This window comes from Neomonachus schauinslandi, chromosome 7 (assembly GCF_002201575.2).
Source record: "Neomonachus schauinslandi chromosome 7, ASM220157v2, whole genome shotgun sequence".
In the NCBI taxonomy this organism is placed as follows: domain Eukaryota; kingdom Metazoa; phylum Chordata; class Mammalia; order Carnivora; family Phocidae; genus Neomonachus; species Neomonachus schauinslandi.
The window spans coordinates 104,772,049-104,784,133 of NC_058409.1; the positions used below are offsets into that span (position 1 = coordinate 104,772,049).

At 38.9% G+C, this 12,085-nt stretch overlaps 1 protein-coding gene across 1 annotated transcript; it reads left to right on the forward strand.

The window, feature by feature from the left end:
• Positions 1 to 532: 532 nt before the first annotated feature.
• Positions 533 to 1,142, forward strand: LOC110590339 (60S ribosomal protein L17). Its single transcript, XM_021701118.1, has one exon. The coding sequence runs from the start codon at positions 565 to 567 to the stop codon at positions 1,117 to 1,119; it is 555 nt and encodes a 184-aa protein (XP_021556793.1). The 5' UTR covers positions 533 to 564; the 3' UTR covers positions 1,120 to 1,142.
• The last annotated feature ends 10,943 nt before the right edge of the window (positions 1,143 to 12,085 follow it).

A 12,085-nucleotide genomic window follows, 5' to 3' on the forward strand; every position in this document is an offset into this window, starting at 1 on the left:
AATAATGTGATTTGCCCTGACCCCATTAGATTATATCAACGTAACTACACAGATGCTAATTGTAATACTCTGTTATTTGCACACAGAATCAAGGGGCAATGTCCTGCCTTAAGAGTTTAATGGCTGTAAAGCAGCAAGAAGCAGCCTTCGTTATCCCTCTCTGGCTTTTCAGCAGCTGGTGGTCTCTGCAGGAAAATGCAAATGCAGAAGCAGAGTAGTTGAACATTGGGTATGTTTGCATTTATACCTGCTAATTAAACCAAAGGAAAAACCTTAACTTCCCAGCTGAAAAACTAACCTGGGACCTCAGCCCAGGTATAAGCCAAGAGTGTGTTGTATAGCTCACTTAGAGCAGTGCAGTCCACCGGAAATATGGTGTGAGCCAAAACTGAGAGCCACATATGTAATTCTATATTTTCTAGTACTTAAAAAAAAACAGGTAAAACTAGTTTTAAATATTATTTAGCCAGTATATCTAAAATACTGTCATTTCTATATGTAATCAATATAAAAAAGTTGAGATATTTCGCTCTTCCCCTAAGCGGCCTGAGGTGACCTCTGAAAATGGTTCGCTATTCGCTTGACCCAGAAAACCCTACGAAATCATGTAAATCAAGAGGTTCAAATCTTCGTGTTCACTTTAAGAACACACGTGAAACTGCCCAGGCCATCAAGGGTATGCATATCCGAAAAGCCACCAAGTATCTGAAAGACGTCACTTTACAGAAGCAGTGTGTGCCATTCCGTCGCTACAATGGTGGAGTTGGTAGGTGTGCCCAGGCCAAACAGTGGGGCTGGACACAGGGTCGGTGGCCCAAGAAGAGTGCTGAATTTTTACTGCACATGCTTAAAAATGCAGAGAGTAATGCTGAACTTAAGGGTTTAGATGTTGATTCTCTGGTCATTGAGCACATCCAGGTGAACAAAGCCCCCAAGATGCGGCGTAGAACGTACAGGGCTCATGGTCGGATTAACCCATACATGAGCTCTCCTTGCCACATTGAGATGATCCTTACTGAAAAAGAGCAGATTGTTCCTAAACCAGAAGAGGAGGTTGCACAGAAGAAAAAGATATCCCAGAAGAAACTGAAGAAACAAAAACTTATGGCCCGGGAGTAAGTTCTGCAGAATAAATGCAAATACAAATAAAAAAAAAAAAAAAAAAAAAAAAAAAAAAAAAAGTTGAGATATTTCACATTGTGTTTTCCATATTAAATCTTCAAATTCCGATGTGTATTTTACCCTTACAACTGTAGAGGATAAAAAACATTTAAGGAGGGCACGTATTGCATGGAGCACTGGGTGTTATAAGCAAGCAATGAATCATGGGACACTACATCAAAAACTAATGATGTACTGTATGGTAACTAACATAATAAAAAAATTATTAAAAAAAAGAAGAAAGTTTCCATTAAAAACAAAACAAAAAAACATTTTTCCTCTACCTTCTTATATTCGGTAACAAAGGCATGTGAATTAAACTGACAGGTGACAAATTAACAGGAGAAAGGCATACACATTTTATTTGATGTTAGTATTTTAATTTTCACACCTACAGAGGTCTTCATAGGAGAGTGAAGACCTATGGAGGAGGTTAGATCTAGGGGATTACATATCATTTTAACAAAGGCCAATCAATTGTGGAGAAGCAACTAGACACAAGAAAAGGAGTTTGGGCTTCTAGACATGGTGAATTGCGGGAAGGTAGACATATGGAGGAGATCAGGGTTATTTTAGTAAGTAAGTAGAAGATCAGGGTTATTTTAGTAAGGTTTGTTTGTGCAGACCCATCTCCCTGCTGACCTTCTGTCTCCAGTGGTAATGGTGGTTTTCGTCCTCCAGGCATGGGCCAGAGGTGAAGGAACAACTTCATAAGGGGAAGTGTATGCCAGCTTTTGGCAGATAGGGAGAGCACAGGGCTCTCTGTGTCTACCATTTCTCAAGCACAACCAGCTCAAAATAATCCTTATGCCACAGTGTTGTATTTTGGGGTGATATTCTGAACTCCTTCACAGGACGTCTCAATTTGGACTTTATAATTTCAGCTGCTCAAGAGCCACAAGTGACTAGGTGCAACTATATGGGACAGCGAAGATGTGCTGTTTCTTGGTGTTCTTCCCAGAGCCGCTTCTCCAAGTGCAAATGGACCAAAGACTTAAATTAGGCCAGGAGTATAAAGTGTTTCACATCATCTCTAAAACATGGTAAGCTCCAATAAATGATAACTATTATTATTAATATTATCATTATTGATCTTGGATTGAATACCTTTGGCTTGTCTTATGAAAAAGTCCACATCTGGGGGCACCTGGCTAGCTCAGGTCGTGGAGCATGCAACTGTTGATCTCGTGGTTGGGAGCTCAAGCCCCATGCCGGGCATAGAGCTTACTTAAAAAAAAAAAAACAAAAAAAAAGTCCACATCTGAATTTTTACACCCTTCTATTGCCCATATGTGGAAAACACCAAGATCTTATTATATAAAGTCTTGGTAAATGCCATGCATAATATCATCCTTAACTACAGCTTTTATGACGTAGCTGTCTCACACTTACAACAGTTTTATCATACATCTGATTTTACCATATCTGCATAACACCTGTACTATTATTTTATATTTGTCTTCAAATCACCTTATTTCTTTGAACTGAGTGTCTGGGAACTTCACTATCATCCTAGGAAGTCACAACTCTAAAATCAGGGGTTTGTTATGCTAGATGCATATATTTTTCCTAATGTTAAAATAAATGGCATAACTTAAAAAAAAATTCTTTGTGCCTGTCCTAAAGACATCCTATATGCAACAATAGTATACCTAACATTATCTGAGAAAAAAAAATTATATAATCAGTATATTTATACAATGTTTTGTCCTGGCTCTGCTACCTTGAAGCTTTGTGGCCTTGGCAGGTTACATAAGCCCTCTAACCATTAGTTGTCTTTTCTGTAAAATGAGGATAGCAAACAGTATCTACTGCATAGAGATTTTGAGGGTCGGATAAGATAATGCATACAAAGTGTTTAACACAGTGCCTGGTTTTCTTGAATGTCCTGATCAAGAAATGTTTGTTCTATCTTTATTATAAGTGATCTATAGTATATAAAACATTTCCCATGTATTAATTTCACAAGAATACACTAAAGAAATGAAGGATCATTATTTCTACTTTATAGATAAGGAAGCCATGCCTGATCATTCGTCCAGGGCTAATGAACCAGTATGCAGCAAAGCTGGATTCCAATTCAAGTCTTTGAAGGCACATTCATTGCTACTTCCACTAAACTACATTTGATATAGTAGGAAATGTGTTTGCCTGTTTTTCTTATCATTGCCACCTGCTGAGAAAGAATTCTCCCACTGCCAAAAAACTGAGTACAGGAAGTTGGAGAGTCATTTCTTTCATGACCATCAATAAGCATTTATGAAGCACCTAGACATGCAGAGCCCTGTTCACCGAGAAGGTAGGATTTCCTCTGCTCCCTTAGCTGACCGCAGAGCAAGCCTCTGTGGAATCTACCCTCAGAGCAAACACTCAACTGTGCATCACAGTGAAGCCATCACTCCAGCTTGGACTACCGTCACCAGGTGAATTCAAGAATCTGAGCAACTTTTCAGGCAACGTGGTTCTGGTGCCTAAAATAGTTTGGTCTGTCAGATTGGAGAAGGAAAGCACAGTGTTCTTCTGGAATTTAATTTCATGTCAAGGTTTAAATGCTTTGTTTCGCTCTACGAAATTGTTAAAGCGCACAACCTCAGTGTCATCCACAGAGTAAAGGCAGATTCTGTCTTTCAACATTCCCAAGAAACCTTTCAAGGCAAATTTAAGTCAGAAAATCCTAACAGAAACTATCCTCCAGATATGAGGCAGCTATAAAAAAACTGTGGGTCCTGGGTGCCTGGGTGGCTCAGTTGGTTAAGCGACTGCCTTCAGCTCAGGTCATGATTCTGGAGTCCCGGGATCGAGTCCCGCATTGGGCTCCCTGCTCTGACCCTCCCCCCTCTCATGCTCTCTCTATCTCATTCTCTCTCTCAAATAAATAAATAAAATCTTTAAAAAAAAAACAACAAAAAAACTGTGGGTCCTGTTCATGAGGACTAAAGAACTGCCACATTTTCTTCTGTTTTCTTCTCCAACAAGATTTCTACAATTAAAGTAAAATATGGATTACTAACAATCACAACCCACATTTCCAGAAGAGACACATCTATAAAAGCCTAACAATATAGAATCTGTAGCACAAAATTTAGATTTTAATACTCTTTTTAAAATTATTATACATATGTTGGCCAACTCTCCAACAAAAATGCAAAATCTGTTGGTGCAGATATATTGTTGAGTTAAAAAAAATCCAGAATGGGTTCTTCTATGTGATCCTATCTCTATGAACAACAACTACATCTTAAACATCTATTTTATCTGTATATCTTTATCCACCTACCTATCTGCAAGAGAGTACATTAACATGTTAAAAGTGTCCCTCTAGAGAACGGGCAGGTTATGGGGTTTTTTTCTCCATGTAGTTTTATATTCTAACATAGACAATAAACAGGTGTTATTTGTAGTATGTTTTTCAAACTATTTAAAAATAACAATTCAGAAGCACTTTGGCCAAGATTGCCTGCTCCCACAGGGAAAGGATGGACCACATGCCACCAAACCCCATGACACAGAACATCTTTGGGAGAAAAACATCTAGGTAGATCTCACCTTAAGCAAGCTTCTGGAGAAGCCAATAGGCTAGCTGGGGACTACTAAGAAGCTATTCGATAACCAGGAATTCAGGTAACATGACTGACATTCTTTCCATGACCGAGGAATTGAATTTGAGTTTTCAGCCTAGCCTACCACGTGGGGACATTTTCTCACTCAATACGATGAGGGTAATGTGTGTCTATTTCACAGGGCTATCTAAGGAAAGGGATAAGGTATAATGTGTGACATGCCCAGCCCAATAACTGGAAGAGAGCAGAGGGGTTTAATGAACAGAAGCTAGCTGCAGCTAAGCCCAGGCAAAGTCCCTTCCCCAGGGGAGAGGAAAGGAGGAGACATTAACTCCAAATTCCCAAATTTCCTCTTCCTTTTAGGTAATACGCGAAGACTCTGAAACTTCTCCCTCCATCAGCATCAGATTCTCAAGTGTGAGTGGTGAGACTTGAGTTCCAACTGTAAACAAGTAAAAGAAGAATCCCTCAGGAAAATGAACTTATTCTTAACCATAAAGGTCAAGAGCTGGAATGGTGAATTTGTTCTGTTCACAGAGAGAAAATTAAAATTTTGATAACACAGTTCAGAAATGAGCACTAAAAATGGATAATGCAAATCCACTGAGGAGAAAGTAATTGTCTTAGAAAGAAGAAAATTTTACATAATAATAAGAGCTAGGTTTAGAGAGCCTAGCTTAACCAAATCCACACAGATAGGAAGTGGTGAAACTGGGGGATTTGAAGTGGGTTTGATTCCACCAGCTTCCTTTTCTTATTACAGGTATCAAATCCTCAGGTTTGAAATGAATGTTAGAGGCCACTAGTCAGTCTCCTCATCTCTAAGAGGGTATAAATAATAGTAGATCAAGGAATTGTGCTGTAGTCTGTAAACTTGTCCATTAAAATATAATTAAGCTGCCAGATTTGGAAAATAAAAAATACAGGATGCCCTGTAAATTTGTATTTTTGATAAATAATTTTTTTAGTATTAATGCATGGACATACTAATACTAAAAGAAATTGTTATTAAATTGAAATTTAACAGGTGCCCTGTATTTTATCTGGCAACCTAAAATACGATGTCAGCCCAGGATTCTACTTATGATCTAAGCAAAAGAAGAGATTTTCTTGGAATGTTGAAAGGTGTAATTCAAGGCAAAAGGATGACATTTTAGAGTTTTTAAACCATAAAACATTGGTTTTTAAACATAAAACATTACACTTGACTAATAATTTCCTTTGATTTCAGCCCTCCCAACTGACACTCAAAGAAATTATGCTACTTGCTCAATGTCACACAGCTAGTAAGTTAAAATATCTGACATTAAATCTAGATAATCTAATGCCGCTGCTCCTCTTACTACCATTGCTAATTATGGTAAGCACAACGATCATGTATTAAGTGCTTACTATACTGTCTGCCAGGTGCTATGATTAGACTTTATACATCTTTTTTATGAGGACAAACTTCTGCACAGAATAGATTCTCACTGAATATAGTTTAGAATCTTCCTCAAAAAATTTATTTCAAATTCCAAAATGATGAAGAGGCGCCTGGGTGGCTCAGCCGGTTAAGTGTCTGTCTTCATCTCGGGTCATGATCCTGGGGTCTGGGGATCGAGCCCTGCATCGTCGGGCTCCCCGTTCAGCAGGGGATTCTGCTTCTCCCTCTCCCTCTGCCCCTGCTCATGTGCACTCTCTCTCGCTCACCCTCTCAAATAAATAAATCTTAAAAAAAAATTCCAAAATGATGAGTAATTAAATTGAGTAGTAGTATATTACAAATAGTTTAATACAAAACTTGACAAATTCCTGGGAAGTTATTTGAAGAGACACTATCTATTAATATTTACACATTCATTCCTTCTCTTGGGTTTTGAGAACTTTGAGGAAAAGGAATATATATTGGCCACCACTAAATCCTCCTTCATTGAACCCGGCACTTTGCAAAGAAAAGGGATTCAAAAAAATCTTTATTACGAATGAACAAATGAATAATTAGAAGTCTACAGAATACCAATTTAAGATTCTAGAAGAGTTGAGAAGACACCTCTTTTTTTTCAGTAAATAATTTACAACAACCACAGAGGTTTTCTTTTTTTTTTTTTTAAAGATTTTCTTTATTTATTCACGAGAGATAGAGAGAGAGAGAGGCAGAGGCAGAGGGAGAAGCAGGCTCCCCGCGGAGCAGGGAGCCCGATGTGGGACTCGATCCCAGGACCCTGGGATCATGACCTGAGCTGAAGGCAGACGCTTAACCGACTGAGCCACCCAGGCGTCCCAACCACAGAGGTTTTCAAGAGAAAAAATAGATAAATCAGTGAGTAGTGATCTGTAGAACAAGCCTTGCTTCTCTAAGCTTTGCTTAAAAAAACATGGTTAGAGAAGGAGGAAAATGAAAGAACTAAAGGCTTTTGTTTAATTAGGCAGTATTATGGTTCTTCAATAGACAACTTGCTTCATTGTGCAGCCTACAAAATACACAGAGGGTCATCCCTGGAAGAGCCCACCTGCTCTGCTCTAGAGTTCTGTTGTTAGGAGACTGTAAGGGTTTGATGGTATCAAGTACTAGGAGGTGGCTGAACTGAGGGACTATCAGCAAAACTCACAAATAACCTAATGACAGAGGGCTTAATGGCCACTTTACTTCTCTGGTACAGAAAAGCATAGCAAGGAGGGAAGGAGGCGAGGAGGTGAGAAGGGGAGGAGGAGGGGAGGAATGGGATAGAGGAATAGAGAAGGCAGCAACAAATATTGGGGGGAAGAAAAGAACTGAATTCAGTAAGGGTCAAGAGGGTGAATTCTAGCCCCAACTCTACCACCTGCTAGGGACAGGATTAGATGAGGTCTTTTCCTTCATAGGCCTCAGTTTCTTCAACCGTAAAATGAAGGCATGTAGGGGTTCAGACTATGTCATCCCAAAATATGCCACTTCAGCATGTTGGTTATTTTGAATTTAAGCTACCTGAGAAACACTCTGACAATCTTCTGTGCCCCTGAAAGCAGGAGATAAATTTCCCACATGAAAGGTACCCTCACTGTACTAGGAGGGTAAAAGACATCCTTATCACCAGAGACGGGAATTTAGGGCCAAGAAGGCTATATGAACAAACCTTGTTACTTTGTCACCATGCTTCTACCTCTAGCCCAAACCCTTTGATCTTGTAAATTCTTTACAAATGTATTGTTTCTTTATTGAGAAGGCAAAAAAGCTTCCTGCATTGGTCACTTCTTCAAGTCTCATATCTTTGGGCTGGGAGGGGGGGGCCCTCCCATATGTGTGTTTGAAATTTTATTTCCTTTTCTCCTGTTAATGTTTTGTGTCAATTATTAGACCAGCCACAGAACCAAGAATGAAGGAAAATTTTTTCTTGTGCTCTCTCTCTAAAATAAATAAATAAAATCTTTAAATAAATAAAAATAAGTAAAAGGGGTGATAGTGCCTACCCCATAAAGTTCTTGTGAGGATTAAGTGAGTCAGTTCTAAGAGCCAAATAGATATTAGCTTCTATTATTATGGCTATTATCATTAATCTAGAAAGTGGAGAGGTATAGAATACAGCATACTCCAAACCTAAGTGCAATAGACTTGTCTTAATTTATTGATTCATTTATTTGTGATTTTCTCACTGGCACTAACATTCCTCATTATACCATCTGAGGAGTCTTGATCCAGAATTGATCCTAAGGCCCCTTCCATTTCTGATATCCTATGACTCCACAGCAAATTAAGCTCCTAAAAACAGGCTTCTACACCCTCAGCAAGAGTGCTAAAGCCCACAATATACGCTAAATGAAATGTACTGAACAAATAAATTTTTTTAAAGTTGAGGACCCACAAACCCCACCCAGTTCATGAGCCCAGACTCCAGCCCTACCTCTCAGCTGCAAGAGTTTTTCAGAGCCTGCGGTTTTGGTACTCAAAAAGGGAAAAAGGAACATAAATGTTTCAGCAAATGCTTAGTGCCATTCCCTCCCAGGCTAAATTTGCCCACAATCATCCAACCATTAGCTGTTTCATTCATTCACTGACTTACTCATTGGTTCGGCAAATATCGACACAAAATCCCCCCATGTTCCAAGCATTGTTCCGGCAATGAGTAGATTACAATGATGAATCATTCATAGAGCAGGCCTCCACAGTAATTACAGTCTCCTTGAGGGGAAAAAATATGTACAGTAATGGTAATTTAAGGTGAGGAGTGCTGAGAGCGGCCGCAGTTTAATGCAGGAACAGATTACAGTTAGCTTTGAGTAGCAGCAACATCTTCAGGGGAAAAGCATGTGGCATTTAAAGAGGACCTTGAAGGAGATAGGCATATGGACATTTCAGGCAGAAGAAACTCATGGGCAAAGAATTAATGCCACATCCTATCAAGAGCTTCCATCATACTGTGTGGCCTATCACGAGGCACAGCGTCACAGGGCGTGAAGCCCCAGAATGACATCCCAGGTCTGCCACACGCAGGTCACTTGATTAAGCAAGCTTCCTCTCCTATTTTCCCTATTATTTCCTAAATGTAAATATTAATGTGAGATGAGTAAGCAATAGTAATAGTTAAAATGTATCTAGCCCCTGCAAAGTGCCACGTATTATTTTAAGCCCTTTGTATGTGTTGGCTCATTTAATCTACATAACAAATGCATATTTCAGGGTGAAGTAATTTGACCAAATCAAAGAGTAATGAGCATTGCAGCCCAGACTTTTTCCCAATCCTTTCTGACTACAGACCCAGGCCAAACTCTAATCATTGTTGTTACTATCTCTCTTTCACCTATGAAGAAACAGAAGCCCAGCAAAGTTAAGACACTTGAAGGCTCCAGGTCATACAGCTAGGAAATGGCACATTCAGTCTTAGATCTGAACCTTGATTCACCAGCATGTGCTCTGAAGGCCCATGCATGTTCTTACCATCAGCAACTGTGCTTAAAATACCTTACTGTGTTTCAATCATTTACATAGATTAACTCATTTAGGCCTTACAAAGGCCCCATGAAGTCAGTATGGAGAGAAGATTGAAGGATAGAGGTGTTAGGTAACTCACTCACAGACACCATTAGGAGTTGGTGCACCCAAGAGTTGGACTCAAGCCAGCAGGCTTCCCAGTCTGAGCTTTTAACTATGACATCATACCCTCTCTTCCAAAAAAAAAAGAGGAAGAACAGGCAGAAGGGGGACACATTTTGAACATTCAGAACCCCACTTCCCTCACTCAGAAAACACTTGAAATGATCTAAATTTTGAGGGTAACATGTCTAAAAGACAAAGTGCTCCCCTGGGAATTACACTTTTCCTGATTTGAATCATTCATATTTTCATTACAGGAACTGTGTAGGATTGGGGAAAGATTTCATCAAATGAATCATGTGGCACTTTCTGTATGTTCAGATTGACTTTATCTGTATGCACCCTTATAGAAGACACTTGAAATCTTTAAAATCGGGCCACGTGGGCAGTGTGTGATTGTGTTTGTGTGCACGCACACTAAATGGACAAACAAATGGAGGGAGCTATTTAAAGTATGAGAGCCGAGTGAAAAGATACACTTTAAAATTAGAAGAGATTAGGGTCTCCAAAGCTTAAATGAAAGTAGTCTTATGGAGCCTTTTTTAATTTCTACCATTTCATGTGCTGTAACCTTTTTAATAGTAGCTATCATCTCAAATGTGGTGGGCATTTTCATAAGCTAGAAATGATCATTCGCTCTTAGAATTAGAAGACACCAATAATTGACTGATAATCTGTCTCAGTTAAGCTATTTCCTGCCACTCTCTTTCACTTATTTTTATTCAGAGTGTGAAAAATGCCTAGCAGGTGGACTTTCTGTTGAAAACTGAAGGAAAGATGTATTTTGGCTAATCGCTTTGTGCAAGAGTTGGTTAGGAAATAAGAGCTGGTGTTAAAGGCAAGATAAGTGTGCAATTAATGACAACTGTGTAGGAATTAAAGAGCAGGAAAATATTATAGCCAGTCTACACTAATAGCATGAAAATAAAACCTCTCCACTCGAGAGGCAATATCCTCTGCTTCCTTGTTTTATATCTTGAGTCTTTTTCAATTAGCTGCAGGTCATGGAAAAACAAATAACAAATCTATCATCCATCTTTTGCTTCCATTTGAAACTGTAGTATGAGGTTGTTGTTGGTAGAAGTAAAATCATTTTAAAAGTTTATTATGTATATAAGTGCACATAAAATATTATGATATTTGTTATTATATTATAATATTATATATTATATTATACTAATATTATAATATGCTAATATTGTTATATTCTATTATAATATGCTAATATTAACTAACAATTCCTGAGGATTTCTATGTGCCAGGCCCTGTGCTGGTTTCATAAGGATTAACTCAGTCCTCACAATTTAGAAGGATGAGTGGTGATAAACAAGGTGGAAACCATGGCTCAAAGAAGTGATTTATCAAAGGTAATACAGATTATTGGTAGTGAAGAAGGATTCCAACTCATGGCCATGTGACCAAAAACCTGTTCTCTTTATGGCTACTCTGTATGCCAGTTTTACCCGTTATTTCTCTAGTCTTAAGCAATTCACTTGAAACAGCAAAGAAACCCGTTAATGGTTATCTTATTATCTGATGGTTGTATAAAGTGGTGCTTCTCAGGCTGGAACCTATGGAACGCAGGGAAGCACCTCAGGCTCTGAAGCCAGAGGATATTGAATGATGTCCCTTTCTAGAATTTTAAAGCTAGTCAATTGGTAATTGAAATATTATCTCTACATTAAAACACGTTTTATAGAGAAATCACATGAATTTTCAAGGTAAAACATGGTGAACATTAAAAGAAATTTGGGGTTCAGCTCTATCTTCCAGAAGGGCTAAGCCCAGACCCTAGTCTTGATTCATCTTTCTAAAGTCATCATCACACCTCAGCCTGCCCACCATCTCCCCTTCTTCTGGTGATAGCACTAATGATTGTTCTCTAGGGGACCACCCTCCCATATACTCTCACTCTCAGTGACTTGGTGGTAGACCCTATTCCTGACTCTAAGGGAAGACTGTGATCCAGGGCTGACCAATGGGACCCAATTACAGATCACTGGGAAAGAGAAATTCTTTTGTATTGACTTGAAGCTGGGAAGATGACAGCCTAGAGCTGTTCTGAGCCACCTGGCCTCTATGTGAGCAGAGCTTGCCTGAGAATGATGCCAACATGTAGCAAATCAGGGCCAAGAGATGGAGCAAGACCAAGTCCTGCTGAAATTGTTTGAGCACCGGCCATGCTTGAGGCAAAATCCTGAACTCATTAGTTATGTGAGCCAATAAATTATTTTTTGTATAAATGTGTTTGTGCTCTCACTTGCAATGGAAAGTATCGTAATAAAATGCCCACTAATCCCTTTGATCATTACAG